General features: G+C 45.9%; 1 protein-coding gene across 7 annotated transcripts in view; it reads left to right on the top strand.

Annotated features, from left to right (window-relative positions):
• Positions 1-14,763, top strand: part of TBC1D24 (TBC1 domain family member 24) — a 33,921-nt gene extending 19,158 nt beyond the window's left edge. For all 7 annotated transcript variants that reach the window (XM_051632303.1, XM_051632305.1, XM_051632302.1 and 4 more), the window contains 5 exons: positions 3,923-4,081; positions 5,009-5,072; positions 8,622-8,717; positions 9,132-9,366; positions 11,123-14,763. In XM_051632303.1, coding sequence (XP_051488263.1) covers positions 3,923-4,081; positions 5,009-5,072; positions 8,622-8,717; positions 9,132-9,366; positions 11,123-11,277 — 709 coding nt within the window. In that variant the 3' untranslated portion in view covers positions 11,278-14,763. The remainder of the gene's footprint in view (positions 1-3,922; positions 4,082-5,008; positions 5,073-8,621; positions 8,718-9,131; positions 9,367-11,122) is intronic.
• Positions 14,764-15,925: the final 1,162 nt, after the last annotated feature.

The raw sequence follows: 15,925 nt of genomic DNA on the forward strand, positions 1-15,925 counted from the left end.
GAAGATGAACAAATGAACAAGTCTTAGATGGTCTCACTCAGAGAGTAGTGGTCAATGGCTCCATGTCCAAATGGAGACCAGTGACAGGTGGTGTTCCTCAAGGGTTAGTACTGGGACTGGTGCTGTTTAACATCTTTGTCACCAACATGGACAGTGGGACTGATGCCCCCTCAGCAGGTCTGCTGATGACACCAAGCTGTGTGGTGAGGTCAACATGCTGGAGGGAAGGGAGGCCATCCAGAGGGACCTGGACAGGCTGCAGAGGTGGGCCCATGCCAACCTCCTGGGGTTCAACAAGGACAAGTGCACTTGGGTCAGGGCAGTCCCAAGGACAAATACAGGTGGGTTGGAGAATGGACTGAAAACAGCCCTGAGGAGAAGGATTTGGGGGTGTTGGGTGATCAGAAGCTCAACATGAGCTGGCACCATGCACTGGAGCCCAGAAACCACCTGTGTCCTGGGCTGCATCTCCAGAAATGTGACCAGCAGGGCCAGGGAGGGGATTCTCCCCCTCTACTCTGCTCTGGTGGGACCTCACCTGGATTACTGGGTCCAGTTCTGGAGTCCGTGACACAGAAAGGACGTGGAGCTCTTGGAGTGTGTCCAGAGGAGGTCACAGAGGGCTGGAGCAGCTCTGCCCTAGAGGCAGGTTGAGAGAGTTGGGATTGTTCAACCTGGAGAAGAGAAGGCTCGGGGCAGATCTTATAGTGGCCTTCCAGTGTCTGAAGGGGCTACAGGAGGGCTGAGGAAGAAGTTTTTGCAAGGGCTTGTAGTGAGAGAACAAGGGGGAATAGATTAAAACTGGAAGAGGAGAGAATTGAGTTAGACGTTAGGAGGAAAGTCTTTGCTGTGAGGGTGGTGAGACCCTGGCCCAGGCTGCCCAGGGAAGCTGTGGCTGCCCCATCCCTGGCAGTGTTGAAGGGCAGGTTGGATGGAGCTTGGAGCAGCCTGGGCTGGTGGGAGGTGTCCCTGCCCATGCAGGGAGTTGGATCTAGGTGATCTTTAAGGTCCTTTCCAACCCAAAACCAGTCTGGGTTTCCATTATTCCGATTTCAGCAATCAGTAGAAAGTTGTCATGCTGAGCCCAATAAGACAACATGAAGAATAGAAGAAAACACTAATACAAGGGAAAATCTTAATTAATTTGTTCTGTTCTAGTGGTAGACTTGAATGCAGTGCCAGTCCAAATTTGGTTTTCTCTTAAAGCTGTTTTTTTACCAGATGATTTTTATTGTCATCAGAGAAATACTGTAGGAAATGAGAGGATGAGTACAGGTTAGATGTTTCTAATTCTAGTTGTAATTTTCTGAAAGTCCCCCCCAAAAACCTGTGAAGACACCCAGTGTTGTGGGTGCAGGCTGTGTGTTGCCACTGTCTCAACACAGGATCAGGTGTCACTCTTCTGCAGCTGTGGTTTATAAGTGGGAAACAGCAGATTATTTTATTTCCAAATCTTTAGTCAAGCTGCCATCTAGGTTTTACTAACTGGCTTGTGACATTAAATATAAAATTCTTTGCCATTATATTCAAGGGACAGGAGCAGCATGCTTGGAATAGTTTTAAATGGCAATGGTAAATGCTTTCTAGTAAGTCAGAAAGATCTGTTTGCGAAGGTGATATTGGCAACAGTTTTAAAATGAGTGAGGGGAGATTTAGGTTAGATATTAGGAAGAAATTCTTCACTCAAAGGGTGTTGAGGAACTGGGATGGGTTGCCCAGGGAGGTTGTTTATGCCTCATCCCTGGAGGTTTTTAAGGCCAGGTTGGATAAGGTTTTGTGCAACCTGGTCTAGTGGTTCCCTGCTCATGGTATGGGGGTTGGAACTTGATGATCTTTAAGATCCTTTCCAACCTTAATGATTCTGTGATTTTACCTACATGGAAACCTTGTAGGAAGACAGGGTACTGAAAGTGATCCATTACATCAATACTGCTGAAGAGAGGCTTTGAGGGAGGTCTCGGTAGGAAAGTCCTTAAATCAGCAGTTCATAGGAGTCAGGAGAAGGAACAGAAACAAAAGAAAAGTTACAGTGAGGTTGAGAGCCTTTTAGGACTGAGTAGTTCAGCGTAGTTGCCCCAAAAGGTCACATAAGTTTGAAAAAAAAAGACCAAACAAAAAAAACCAAACAAACATGTGAATAATTGTGGGGCTTGCTTGCTTGAGGTTTTAGGAAATTTGAAACTGGTTTGATAGTTGCTACTAAGTCTTAGCCTGTGGTTTATCATTACTTTTCCTTGAGAAATTCACTGTAATAAATCAGTTGACTGCCCAGAATGTTTTTTAATTTCTCCAGTGTTAGGAAAAAATATAATTTCTGCTGAACTAAAACCAGGGCTTTGTTTCCCAGCTCAGTGCCCCCAGCCTTCAGCTGCAGACCACACAGGACCAGGAGGGCTCAGACCTAAAGTCTGAATAGGTGGGTTCAGGTCTGGCTCATATCAGCTTCAGCTGATCTCTGCTGTGTCTCAGCTTGCTGTGTTTAAAAGCACAAATCGTGTCCAAGTCAGTGGCACTGTAAGGTTTTCTAACCCAGTGATAGTTGCAGCTTGCTGAAAGAGATGTGCATTGAAGTTCCTTGCCAATTAAGTAACACAAGACAGCAGCACAAACAGTGATTTGGTTCATTTTGCTAGAGGGAGTGGTAATTTATTCATTTTTTGAGACCTAAGGAGTCATCCCATTAGAAATGCTGCCACAGCAGCAGCTATAGTAAATTTCAGAAAGCATTTCCAGTCTCCAGCCAGGCACCACTAACGAGCAGTGTGAGTGCTGCTGATTTCTTGGTAATAAAGCACATCGAGTGTGTGTTGTGGGGAGCAAGGTGAGCTGTTCAGATACAGGCTGAGGGGCAGTTCTGAGCTCTGCTCTATGTTCCATGAAACAGAGGGAAGAAATGTGCAATTGTCAAAAAAAAAAAAAAAAAAAAAAAAAAAAAGGCAACCCAAACAGCAGCAGTTTGCAAATAGCTGAAACTGACCTTGCATGCAACAAACTGCATGAAGCTTCACTGAACTAACAGCTGCCCAGGAGGTAGTGTCTTGTGCCAGCCTGTGCCATCCCACACCTACCTGCCTGTCCCTTTGCATTCTCAAAGTCTTTAACATCAGCCATGGCTGCAATAACACTTGTTTAATCCCCAGACTCTGAGTTTATGTGCTTATTTAATCTGAGACATTAAGGCTGGCTAGGATGATGATGGCAGTGATTATTATTATTATTACCTTTGAGTGTTTCAAAGCCATGAACCAGTTTGTATAATTGTATCAAACCCTCTGGAGGTGTAGGGCCTTGCTTTCTGGTGAGTGTCATGTTTTCAGGCTCTGTTCATGGAGCTGGGAACTTCTTTGGTTCCTAATGAAATGTAAGTCATTGGTAATTACATGCTGTAAATATTTGCCTTGGATTAAAATTGCTTAGCCTGGTAATGCTGAGTGCTGTAAGATTTAGAGGGTTTTAGCAATTCTCTAATTCTCTAATACAGGCAGGACCTCCGAGGGGGAAAAAATACTACCTCTTCCTTCTATCTTCTGGCTGTTTCTTTAGATGTTCTGTTCTCTGTGCCAGTGAGACTGTCTCAACCAGCAAATATAATTTGATCTGTTTAAGGTCACAGCCATCTTAGCTGGCTCAAATCTATGGCCTCTGTATGTAAAGGTGCAGGCCACAGCTACCACACAGAGAAGTGGCTCCAGGTATTTCAGGCAGGGCAGGTCACCACCTCTCCAGGTTTAATATAAACTGCAGGAGTTTATTATCTTCACTGTCAGGGCCTTCTGACACCACAGGCTGCAGCTTTGATCAATAGTCTTATCTACTGGGGGCTCGTAGTGTTCAGCTGTCTTTGTATGTTACTGTCCAGTTATGCAAAACTGGTTTTGTTGCTAAATTATTGTTTCTCAGTGTCTTGTCTTGTATTTCACAGGCAGAACGTGCACTTAGCAGTTCATGCTGAGAACTTCAAGTCTGAAATAGTCAGTGTGAAAGAGATGCGAGATATCTGGTCATGGGTCCCAGAGCGATTTGCACTTTGCCAGCCCCTCCTGCTTTTCACCACCTTGGAACATGGCTGCAGCCTGAGCAGGTAAGGAGAACCTTCCCCACTCTACTGTAGGGCAAAAAAGAGCAACTGGTGAACTGTTCACTGGATTGACAAAAAAGGCCAAGCCTTTTCAGAGCTTGGTCTGAAGGATATTATTAGGGATGGGATGTAAATGTGACAAATTCCTATTGGCTTCATCATTTGATCAGGAAACTTCAAGTGCCAGAACATGGCAAACCACTTTAAATTGTCCAAGACCAGTTTGAAAAGTAAAACTTGCATCAGTTCACAGAATATGCTGCTCTGAGGCTGGTTCATTCCCCACTGGCTTTGAATGTTTTAACTCAGTGCTGGCTCCGCAGGCTCCTTTGGGAGGTAACCACATTCCAACTGATCCAGAGAATGAGGGAACTGCAAACTGGGGATTCCTTTGTCTATCATTTCTATTTTTAAAATGGGATAAGCTAGATAGGAGTTCTTATTGTACTTGACACAGAAAACTATAATCCTATAGCTCCTAATAATGACTTTGACATCTGCAGGTGAGATAGTGAGGAGGAAAGTGCTGTGCTGTCCCAGCCCTGTGTGTCTGTGAGGAAAAGCAAAAGCAGGCAGAAGGAATGCAGCAATGGTTTTCTATGAAACCCAGAAGTTCTTCAGACACAACCATCAGTCCTCAAGACACAACTTCCCTTAGGTTGCCTTAGTTCCAAATGCTGTAAAATGCCACTGCTGTGCTAGGTAGTCATCTAGTTATTCTGCAGAGTCATAAACACAGAACTGAGTAGAGAGCAACTATGTGTTTGCACTCACTGTTACTTACAGTGTAGAAAGCACTTGCAGGAATGTGCTCAGTCTTCAGATGTGCTTTTTGCCATCAGTGGAAGGAGGAGGTGCCTGGTATCAAGGAGGGAAAGAACTGCAGTTGGTGGTAGCTGAGTGCTCATTTTTGTGTACTCTGCACTTCAGGTTCTATTCTCACAGTGAGGGACAAGAACCAACTCTGCTCCTCATCAAGACCACAGCAAAAGAGGTGAGTAATGTGACAGGCAACTGATTAAATTAGGTTTTAGGCAGTTCTGTGACACTGTGTTGCAACCCACAACTGTCTGTAGTAACATGAAGAAGCAAAGGACCTGAAACTGCTTGGGGGCTTGGTTTGGGTTTTTAAAATATGTGCTTTAAATGGTTCCATTTGTTGATTAAGGGACTCCATCTGGGGAAGAACAACCCCATGCCCCAGTGCCAGTTAGGGGATGACCTGCTGGAAAGCAGCTCTGGAGAAAAAGACCTGGGGGTAATGGTGGACAACAGGCTGACTGAATGTGCCCTCTCAGCCAAGAAGGCCAGTGCCCTCCTGGGGTGCATTAAGAGGAGTGTGGTCAGCAGGTCAGGGGAGGTTCTCCTCCACCTCTAGTCTGCCCTGGTGAGGCCTCACCTGGAGCACTCTGTGCAGTTCTGGGCTCCCCAGTTCATGAAGGACAAGGAACTACTGAAGAGAGTCCAGCACAGGCCACAAAGATGATGGAGGGACTGGAGCATCTGCCCTGTGAGGAAAGGTTGGGAGAGCTGGGGCTGTTCAGCTTAAAGGGGACTGAGGGGGGATCTCATTAATATTTATAAATATCTAAAGGGGAGTGTCAGGAGGATGAGGCCAGTCTCTTCTCAGTGGTGTCCAGTGACAGAACAAGGGGCAATGGGCACAAACTGGTAAACAGGTTTAACCTAAAGATAACAAAATACTTCTTTACCTTCAGGGTAACAGATCCCTGGAACACGCTGCCCAGAAGGGTTATGGAATCTTCTTCTTTGGAGATATTCCAAACCCACCTGGACATGTTCCTGTGGGATCTGCTCTAGGTGATCCTGCTCTAGCATGGGGTTGGACTAGGTGATCTCCAGAGGTTCCTTTCAAACCCCACCATTCTGTGATTCTGTGACTCTGAATTCTTGGGTAAATCTTGTAAACTAGGTATTGGTCAGCTATTCCTTCTCTCTTAAGTGATGTGGGATGATGGACTGGAGTTAACTCATTGAGCTCCAGGGCAGACTCTTAATTGCCAAATCAGAGGGAGAGGCTGTGGAATTGTGTTAAGAACCTCATGGTTTGTAGAAGATACTTTCATTTTCACCAGGATATGAGGAGAGAAAGTAGCAGAATTTAAACAGGATTAATAATATTTGACTACATAAGGTGGAAACAAAAAAAGATACAACAGGAAGGCTGTGAGAACCTGAGGAGGAGTGGATCGAGGTGCCTTATCTAGTGAGTGTTGGTTTTCTGCTCCACTCTGTGTGACAGTATTGGACAACATAATGTGAAAACAGAAACATGAGCTTCATTTCATGCTTGTTTAAAAAGATAATGCATAAAGCAAGAAGGCTTCCCAGGACCCTGAAGGAGGGCATGTGGGTGTTTCCTGTAACCAGCTCTGCTTGTCCAGGCCACTGGGCATGACTTCTAAATATTCTGTGTGTAGTCTTAAGCTTTTATGGCAGCCTGTGGGCTTATGTTTCTGCTTATGTTCCTGCAGGCTGACTGGCCCTGAAACAAGCCCATTTCTTCTTTTATTTGCATCTACTTGATGCTGATGCTCCAGGCTGTTCTGTAGCTGTTCCTCTGCTTGAGGGCAGGGGGGCTCTGCAGAGGGATCTGGACAGGCTTGACCAATGGCCCAAGGCCAATGGCAGGAGTTCCAACGAGGACAAATGTTGGGTCCTGCACTTGGGCCACAGCAACCCCAGCAGCGCTCCAGGCTTGGGGAGGAGTGGCTGGAGCTGCCCAGCAGAGAGGGACCTGGGGGTGCTGGTTGACAGCAGCAGAACATGAGCCAGCAGTGTGCCCAGGTGGCCAAGAAGGCCACCAGAATTCTGGCCTGCATCAGGAGCAGTGTGACCAGCAGGACCAGGGAGGTGATCCTGCCCTTCTACCCAGCCTTGGTGAGGCTGCACGTCGAGCACGGGTTGCAGGTTTGGGCACCACAGGATAGAAAGGACATGGAGGTGCTGGAGAGGGGGCAGAGAAGGGCAACAGGGCTGAAGAGAGGTCTGGAGAGCAGGTCTGATGAGGAGAGGCTGAGGTAGCTGGGGCTGTTCAGCCTGGAGAAGAAGAGGCTGAGGAGACCTCATTGCTCTCTACAAGTGCCTGAGAGGAGGTTGTGGTGAGGTGGGTGTTGGGCTTTTCTCCCTGGTGACCAGCGATAGGACAAGAGGAAATGAGGTCAAGTTGCACCAGGGGAGGTTCAGATTGGATATTAGAGAAAAATTCTTTCCAGAAAGAGTGGTGAGGCCTTGGAACAGGCTGCCCAGGGAGGTGGGGAAGGCGCCATCCCTGGAGATGTTCAAAAAACAGGCAGAAGTGATGCTGAGGGAGATGATTTAGTGGTTGGGGGTTGTAGGGTGGATGGTTGGACTTGATCTTGAAGGTCTTTTCCAACCTTGATGATTCTATGATTGTATAGTTCTGTGTAAGGTTTCTGGCCATCCCAGGCCGGCGTTGATGTGCCAGTGGCTTACAGAGTGCCCGTGGTATCTAAAGGGAAGAGGGGAAATCTTTATTTATTATTATGCTTCTTGTCCAAAGCACGTCAAAAGTCTAACTTTGGTAGGGGTGCTGGTTTTTATATTTCTTTCCCCTCAAACAAGCAAACAAACAAAAAGCCCTCACCATAGTCCTAACAAAAAGAAAAGGTAGGAGAAAAGTATGAGGGGTTTTTTGTTTGGTGTTTGTGGTTTTGCGGTTGTTTTGCAAAGGATTAAGTTCATCCTTTCGTCATTTGTCTATAGTTACATTTTAGAAAGAAGAAAATTCACCTTCTGATTGTCTGGCTCTCATGTACTTTGTGCACATCAGATCACGTGGAGTTCTGAGTCATCACTTTTTTTATACACACAATTTATATTAATCTATATTAAAAATCTATGTTAAAAAAACCTGCTCTTCAGGAACTTTGTCCTAGTAGCTCTGCTTGTAATGCTGGTGATGGCTGAACAGCAAATGTACCTTAGAACAATTCTGTTTAACCGTAGTTTCTGGGAAGAAAAAATGCAGGGTTGGCTTCATCCCATGCCCAGAGCTTCATTGTTTGGTTTGTGTCCACTTGGCAGTGATGCTGGTTGCTGGTGGTGAGAAATTCTTCTAGGGCAAAAAAAAGACTCCAAAGAAAAGCTCAGCCCTCTCAGGCTGTTTTTCTTCATGGGAAACTAGTAAACCTCATGCTGCTTGAATAGTCTGCTTTAAATATCTGAGCTGGTCCAGCATTGGCTTGGCTAATCTGAATTTAACCTACAGTTTGAAACAGAGAAAGCCACCAAGGCTACTGTTCAAGACCAGAAGATGTTGAAGCAGAGCTGCTCATGCTGTACTGCATGTTGCAGCACTGTGGCTTTGGGTGCCCAAACAAGGAAGGGGAAGTCAAGCTGTGCGAGTCTGTAGTGAATTGTGTGTTGGTGCCTGGGGTTATGTTGGAACCTTTCTCCTTTATGGTCTCCGAGATGTGAAACAATTTATTATTTAGGATGTAGGGGTGCCCACCAGCAGATGACAGCAGTGCACAGCCTCATGACGTGCTGTTTCTGCCAGGTCTGTGGAGCTTACCTCTCAACTGACTGGAGCGAGCGCCGGCGGGGAGGGAACAAGCTGAGTTTCTTTGGAACTGGGGAGTGCTTCGTATTTAGAGTGAGTACCATTGTGTTGCTGCTACCCAGAAGCCAGGCAGGACAACTGTTCTGGTGTGACTCCTACTTCCCCTCCACTTGAACAGGCTGGATTATCTGCCTTTCTGGGTTATAAAGCTGTTAAAATTTTAATTAAATTTAAAAGTTTTACTTTTCAGCTTTTTGTAAACCCCTTTTTTGCCTCTTGCACAGTCTGTTTTCTTAAAAAATATAATAACCTAACTCAGAAAACACTTCATCATTCCTTCAATCATCTAAAAAGCAAAGGTAGAAAGAAAGAAAACATCTGGCCTAAAAGACAGTTTGATCCAATCTTTACCACATTTTGTGGGTGGAGTCTGAGGGGCTTGGACGTTCTTTGCTGTGCAGTGTGTGTGCACTAACTAATGCTTTGCTCTTCTCTGCCCTTCTGCAGCTGCAGCCAGAAGTGGAACGCTATGAGTGGGTAATCATAAAACACCCAGAACTGGCCACAACTTGTTCAGAGCCAGAAAATCATTCCTCACCAGCTTCCAGCACCCTCTCCTCCAGCACTGTTCCATCAGACCCCTCAGATCGCCTTTCCCCCTTCTTAGCAGCTCGGCACTTCAACTTGCCTTCCAAAACAGCCTCCATGTTCATGGCTGGCAGCAGTGAATGCATCATTATAGGTAAGGCAGGGTGAGAAATGGAGCATATATCCTACCAGCCCTTCCTATCCACCTTAGAGAGTCACATAGAGTTAAAATAGATGTATTTCAGTGTTGCTACAGCTTGAGATGAAAGTTTCCAAAAGCTGGTATTATTACCTAATAGATTTTTTAATGGGAAAACTTGCATGTCAAGCATTTTAGAGTAAGATGGTAACTCAGAGCTGTAAGCACAGCCATCCCTCCACACAACTCGTAGTGAGAAACACTTCTTGAAGAGGAATTTTCTTTGCATTGAGGCTTTTGAAGCATGAGGTAAGCTATAAAACATTTTAATTCTCCTGGAACTTGATTTAATCTGTGGGGCTGCTGACTTTGGCAAAAAGTAGGGTTGTCACCTAGGTGGGATTTACAAGGAACAGGTATAAAATCATCTTTTTAATCATCCTTTTCCCAAAAAGCTTGACTTGACACTTGTTGGGAGAGCAAGTAGCCGGATTTCCTCTGTAACACCAAGTGTCTACTAAATTTTACTTCACTTTGCTGTATTCTCTGACTAGAAGCAGATGATCAAAATGCTTTGAACTCTGACAAGTTTTATAATGATTTAGAAGACCAAACTTGTCTTCTGAATCAGCATATCTTGTTTTGATCATCATATCTTGTTCTGATCTTGTTCTTCTCCCAGTTTTGATTTTTGACTGATTATTTGGTTTTTTTTACTGGAGGGAACATATAGAATTCATAGCTTCCAAGATCCTCCAGCACTGAAAAACAAATCTTAAATGCGGGCATTTGAGTCAGGCTTCTAGTTCATACTGACTTGCATTATTTATTTTTTTTTAATTTAAAACAATTCACCCAGTTCCCATAGTGAATTTAAAATCCATGCTTGTGCTCATACTCTGTTACTGCTGAAGGCACCAAGCAATGATCACTTAGGGCTTCCTGTTCTTCCCATGAGAAAGGCACTTAAGTCTTTATATATGTGTGTGTGTGTGTGTGTATATATGTATATATACATGTGTGTATATATATACACATATATGCACTGTGGAAAAGAACCTGGGGGTACTAGTGGAGCCACCAATGTGCAGTTGCAGCCCAGAAGGCCAACTCTATCCTGGGCTGTATCAAAAGGAGCGTGGCCAGCAGATTGAGAGAGGTGATTCTGCCCCTCTGCTCTGCCCTGGTCAGGCCTCACCTAGAATACTGTGTCCAGGTCTGGTGCCCCCAGCACAAGAAAGATGTGGAGCTGTTGGAACATGTCCAGAGAAGGGCCATGAAAATGATCCGAGGGCTGGAGCAGCTCTCTGGTGAGGACAGGCTGAGGGAGTTGGGGTTGTTCAGCCTGAAGAAGAGAAGACACTGGGGAGACCTCATAGTGACCTTCCAGTACCTGAAGGGGCCTACAGGAAAGCTGGGGAGGGTCTTTTACAGGGGCTTGCAGAGAGAGGACAAGGGGTAATGGTTTTAAGCTGAAATAAGAGAGATTTAGGTTAGAGATCAGGTGTGAATTCTTCAGCATAAGGGGGGTGAGACACTGGAACAGGCTGCCCAGAGATGTGGGGGCTCCATCCCTGGAGGTACTGAAGGGCAGGTTGGATGGGGCTCTGAGCAGCCTGTTCTAGTGTAAGGTGTCCCTGCCCATGCACAGGAGTTGGAACTTGATGATCTTTGAGGTCCCTTCCAACTCAAAAAATTCTGTGATTCTGTGATATAGCAGTTTCCCATGCTAAGGAGTGACACCCTTACACTTATCTCTGTCTCTTCACAGGAGGTGGTGATGGGCAGGCTCTTTACCTCGATGCAGATCTGAACCATGGAAGAACCAGCCACTGCAATACTTTCAATAATCAGCCATTGTGCTCTGAAAGCTTCCAGATCTCTGTCTTGGAGGTGTGGGGCTTCAGGGACACCATGAATGGTTGATGTGACTATCATTAATCAACTAGTTTTTCCAATGTCCTAGGATTCCCAAGGCAAATTCTAATGCAGAAGCCAAGTTAGAATGTCATTTCTGCTGGGCCCAGTGTTTTTAGTAATTACTAAGTGGTGCACTTGAATGCAGGGTTTAGTTGTTTACTCTTATTTTATTTAAGAGAGGTCAAGGTGAAATAATATATTGGATCAACTCCTTAGCCCTTTTTCTCTGGAGATCTGGATTCAGGTCCTGTTATTAGGTAAAAACAAATGGTTCCAAGTCATCCGACTGGACACCAGTCCGTATGGCAGGGCAGGTCTGCAGTTTGGTGCAGTCCCTCCAGGGCTCAGAGCTGGCTGAGGTGCTCTGTGGAGCTGTGTGCATCTGCCCTGAACCACTGATATCAAATGTCTGCTTGCAGGGAACATTAGGACCTCACACTTGAGGCAGAACAGCAGTGGATAAAACATGTCCCTACCACAAGCAGACGTTGTGTGAACCATTTTGTAAGTGATGACAGCCCCTCCATTCGTGCAAGAACCTGATTGCTACTTAACCTTCTCCTTCTACCTGAAGCCTGGCACATTCCAGTTGCATCTCTTTAAGGAGTCTGCCTCTGAGGAAGGCATCCAGGCTGGACAATTATATCTCAAAGGCTTCATTTTGTTTACATTCGTGTTCCATATCAGTATCGTGACTTCAAACTGGCTCGTGCTTCAGGCAGCTGAAGGCCAGAGCGTAGATGCAGCACTCAGAAACTTCCCTGTCTTCATCTTTCCTGGAAGCTGCAATGGAGCTTTAAACCTGAGAGGAACTGTGCTGATATCCCTACACCTGGGGAATTGGATGTGAGGCTCTCTCCCCACTGGGAAGTGAAGGGAGGTGGGAGGGAATTCTTCTCTGTAATATTATTCTGGGAGTGGATGAGTTTCCCAGGAGAACTCTGGGTGACCCTATTTCTCCATGTCATGAGATGGCTATTTCAGGACATACAACAGGATACTCTCAAAGCCTCAGTAAGCAGTTCACTAGTAAAAACATTTACCACAACAGATAAAGGGAAAGAGGAACTGCTGGTTTTTTTCAGCAGTTCAATCTAAACAGTTGCTTTAGTGAGGGAAATGTTATTACTATTTGAACTTGACGTTCATTAAAAGGCAAAATAAAAAATGTATAGTGATAGAATCTCAGCTAGGCTGAACAGAATCATGTTGGTAGCCAGACTAGGTAGAGGTCACAGGTGAGTCTTGTTGGTCATGTTGGTTTGGTTAACTTGCCATCAATGAAGATACCACATCCAGCAGTCTTTTTAGAACCTCACTGTAAGCTGGATTGAACGGGGAGACATCACTCAGTGACAGGTATGTGCTTTGGTGGGGAAGAGCAGTCATGTCTGGCTCTTTACCAATACTGGCTGACGCTGCCTTCTGTTATTTTTTTAAAGCTAGCTGGATCACTTTGCACTTGCTGGTGTCCCACAAGCTCCCTCAGACAAAAGAAGTCACTCAGAAAATGTTTCCCACTTAGTAGGTTCTCCTCAAGGTAGGTGGGGTTTCAGTTTTTCTCTCAACTCCCCTCCTTCAAGCTTCTCTCCTGTGTCCTTGGAAAAAGAAAAAAACAACCAACCACAAACAAAAAAAACCCAACACAATAGCATTAATTTCCAGCTTGTTAAGTTGTCAGAAATTCCCTGTGTATTGGCAGGATTTGTGGGACTGTAGTATTCCACTCCAAAGGAAGAGGTTGTACCTGCAAACTCTTCCCTGCGGCTGGCAGTGAGGATGGGATTTTCTTGCTCCCTCTCAGCCAGACCCGAGTACTGTGTGTTGAGCCATCCTGATGGAACACTCTTCCTTGCCCTGCTCTGTTCTTGGTGCACAGGGATTTGGGTGTTTGAAATCAGAAATAACTCCTAGCTACCAAAAGGGGTCTTGTAACTTCTCTAGATGACCAGGCAGCCTTTGGCACAGGACTGAAGTGACTCTTCATTCCTGAAGCAGTCGGTGTGGGTCCAGGGTGGGGGTGCTTGGGGCAGCCAGAGTGGTCTGAGCTGTGACCTGCGTGAGCCTGCAGATCACAGCAGGGGTAGAAGGGTCAATGGGTGATCCTCTTCCTGCTGGCTCTTCCTGTTCATATCAGTCTTGAGAGATATGTCACAGGGATGGTTTTGGTTTAATAGACCCTATCTTGCTGCAGACATCCTGCAGGACCAGCATGTGTGTTAGAAATTTGAACAGCCTAGAGAGAGGCTGTAGTCATCTTGCAGAACTGTACAATGCTGTGTCACCTTCACACAGTCCTTTTGTTCAGTAAAAATGAATGTTTCTTTTCATGTGCAAATCCTCACTTGTGATTCTCCTTGTGGTTCTGAGACACCTTAGAGGAACAGCATCACGACTCGGTTTTCTTTCCAGTAGCAAAGAGACATTTTGTTTGTGTGCTTAATGGTTGTTGCTGACCAAGTGTATATCAAAGTTCAAGTAATTAAGCCAACAGCTTGTGTCACATGAAAAACTCTCGAGGTGGGGACCACAAACTGTTTTTTAAGACAGTTACTACAATGGGCACCTTATCAGAAAGTCAGTTATCTGAAGTACCCCTGTTCTGAAGTGCTTGGGTCACGTTGTAACTGAACAACTGTTGGTGTTCACAGTCCTGCTGGCAGCAGTGACAGCGAGGGTGCCAGTGTCACCTGATTAGCTGTCTGTGTGGGGCACCAGCTACCACAGTTCTTCAAGAGCGTATTTTCTTTCCCAAGAAGCCATTTTTGCTTTGTGACATTTATTATCTTCAAGGCAAAAAAGACATCAGAAATTTAACTTTATTTGTCAATGGCATCGTAGCTGTTTCCAGGCCACAGGAACTGTTCCCAGTCAGGAAGCAGCTGTGCCAGGCTGGGCACTGCATCACTGCACCCAGAGCCCTCATTCCTATGCTTTCTTTTCTGATGAAGCATGTTAATTGGCCTATTGCTAATAGAGGCCAATTAACAAAGGGAAGGGAAAACCTCCTGTCTCCTCTGTGTTGAGATAACTGAAGACATCGGGGGGGATGGGCAGTTCTGCTCTTTTAAAGAGTTAAACTTCATGCCAACAGAGATCTGTGTTTAGGCACTTGCAGATTGATCATCTCTTGTGTGTGCGCGTGGGAATGGTGTGCTTTGTCCCTGGAAAGCTGTCCTGGTGGCTGAGGGCAGGGAGCTGTGCTGCCACAGCTGACCGGGAGCTGGGCTGAGCTGTGCTGCTGCTGGGCAGGTGGGAAGCTCGGGCACCTGGCTGCTTATGTTGAGCTGCCCTTCTGCCAGCTCCTCGTGAACTTCAGACTATCCATAGTTGATGAGTGTGCGTGTTCCTTGGGGTGACGCTTGTCTTCAGATGAGTGCTGGTGAACTGATTTTCTATCCTATCATTGGAATCACTGACCTATGTTGATGGTGTTTTTGTCACTGTGCAGAATCGTGAATTATATTAAAAGGTATTTGACTGTGGAGGCTACTGACTTTGTCCTTCATTTGGTTGTTTTCTTCCTGTAGACCTCATAACAAATGGCACGCTGAAAGAAAATCACCACAGAGCTTGTGTTCTCTCACATGATCTCTTCAGTTCAGTGCAGTGATCACACAGCTCCTGGCCTTTGTAGGAGACCTCACAAGGCTTCCCCTGAGATCAGGTGCCAAACTGGCTGTAAAAAAACCTTGAAGTGGCAAATTCTGAAATGAGCCTTCTCCTGTTTTTGCCCTAGCCCAGCCTGGGTTAAAAACAGAGTGTAGAGGGGTGTCTTCTGGCTACCAAGGTGGAAGCTGTAGAACAGACCAGTGATGCCAAAGACACCATGATGGAGTTGCCCACAGTCCTGCAGCTACTGCAGATGAGCTGCTCTAGCTACAGGCTGTGCCTTGTGCCACCAAAACCTGAGGGTGGGCAGCAGTCTGGGAGCCTCTCCTTAAAACTAGTGGCTTTGTTCCTCTCGATGGCTTTGGTTTTAACCTGGATCTGCTCCCTGCCCATGCCCCTGATAACAATGCAGGTGACTTTCACAGAATCACAGAATGTTGGGGTTGGAAGGGACCTCCAAAGATCATCCAGTCCAACCCCCCTGCCAGAGCAGGACCAAAACTGGGGCAGGTCACTCAGAAAGGCATCCAGACAAGTCTGGAAAGTCTCCAGAGAAGGAGACTCCACCACCTCTCTGGGCAGCCTGTCCCAGGGCTCTGTCGCCCTCACAGGAAAGAAGTTCTTCCTCATGTTGAGGTGGAACTTCCTGGGCTCCAGTTTGAATCCATTGCCCCTCGTCCTGTCCCAGGGCACAAGTGACAAGAGCTTGTCCTGCCTTCTTGATGCCCTCGTGTACTTATAGACATTAATTAGATCCCCCCTCAGTCTTTTATCCATGCTTGAGGGTTTCTGGTTAGCAGCACTGGTTTAAACAATTTTTCCTGTTACTTAAGTCTTTGCCAGTGGTTGAAACTTAAAAACTGAAATGTGAGTCTTGTGGGAACTACAGGAGCGTGTTGTTGTGGTTGGAGGATATCGAGATCCTCTGCACAAAATGCCTTTGGAAACTCCCTGCAGGCAACGACGAAGTAAATAAAGCAGTTTTGAGTTCCCAGTGAAATTGCACTGTGAACTCTTGGCGTGTCAGGGAAAATCCTGGTGG

The sequence above is a fragment of the Apus apus genome, chromosome 14 (assembly GCF_020740795.1).
Source record: "Apus apus isolate bApuApu2 chromosome 14, bApuApu2.pri.cur, whole genome shotgun sequence".
Taxonomy (NCBI): domain Eukaryota; kingdom Metazoa; phylum Chordata; class Aves; order Apodiformes; family Apodidae; genus Apus; species Apus apus.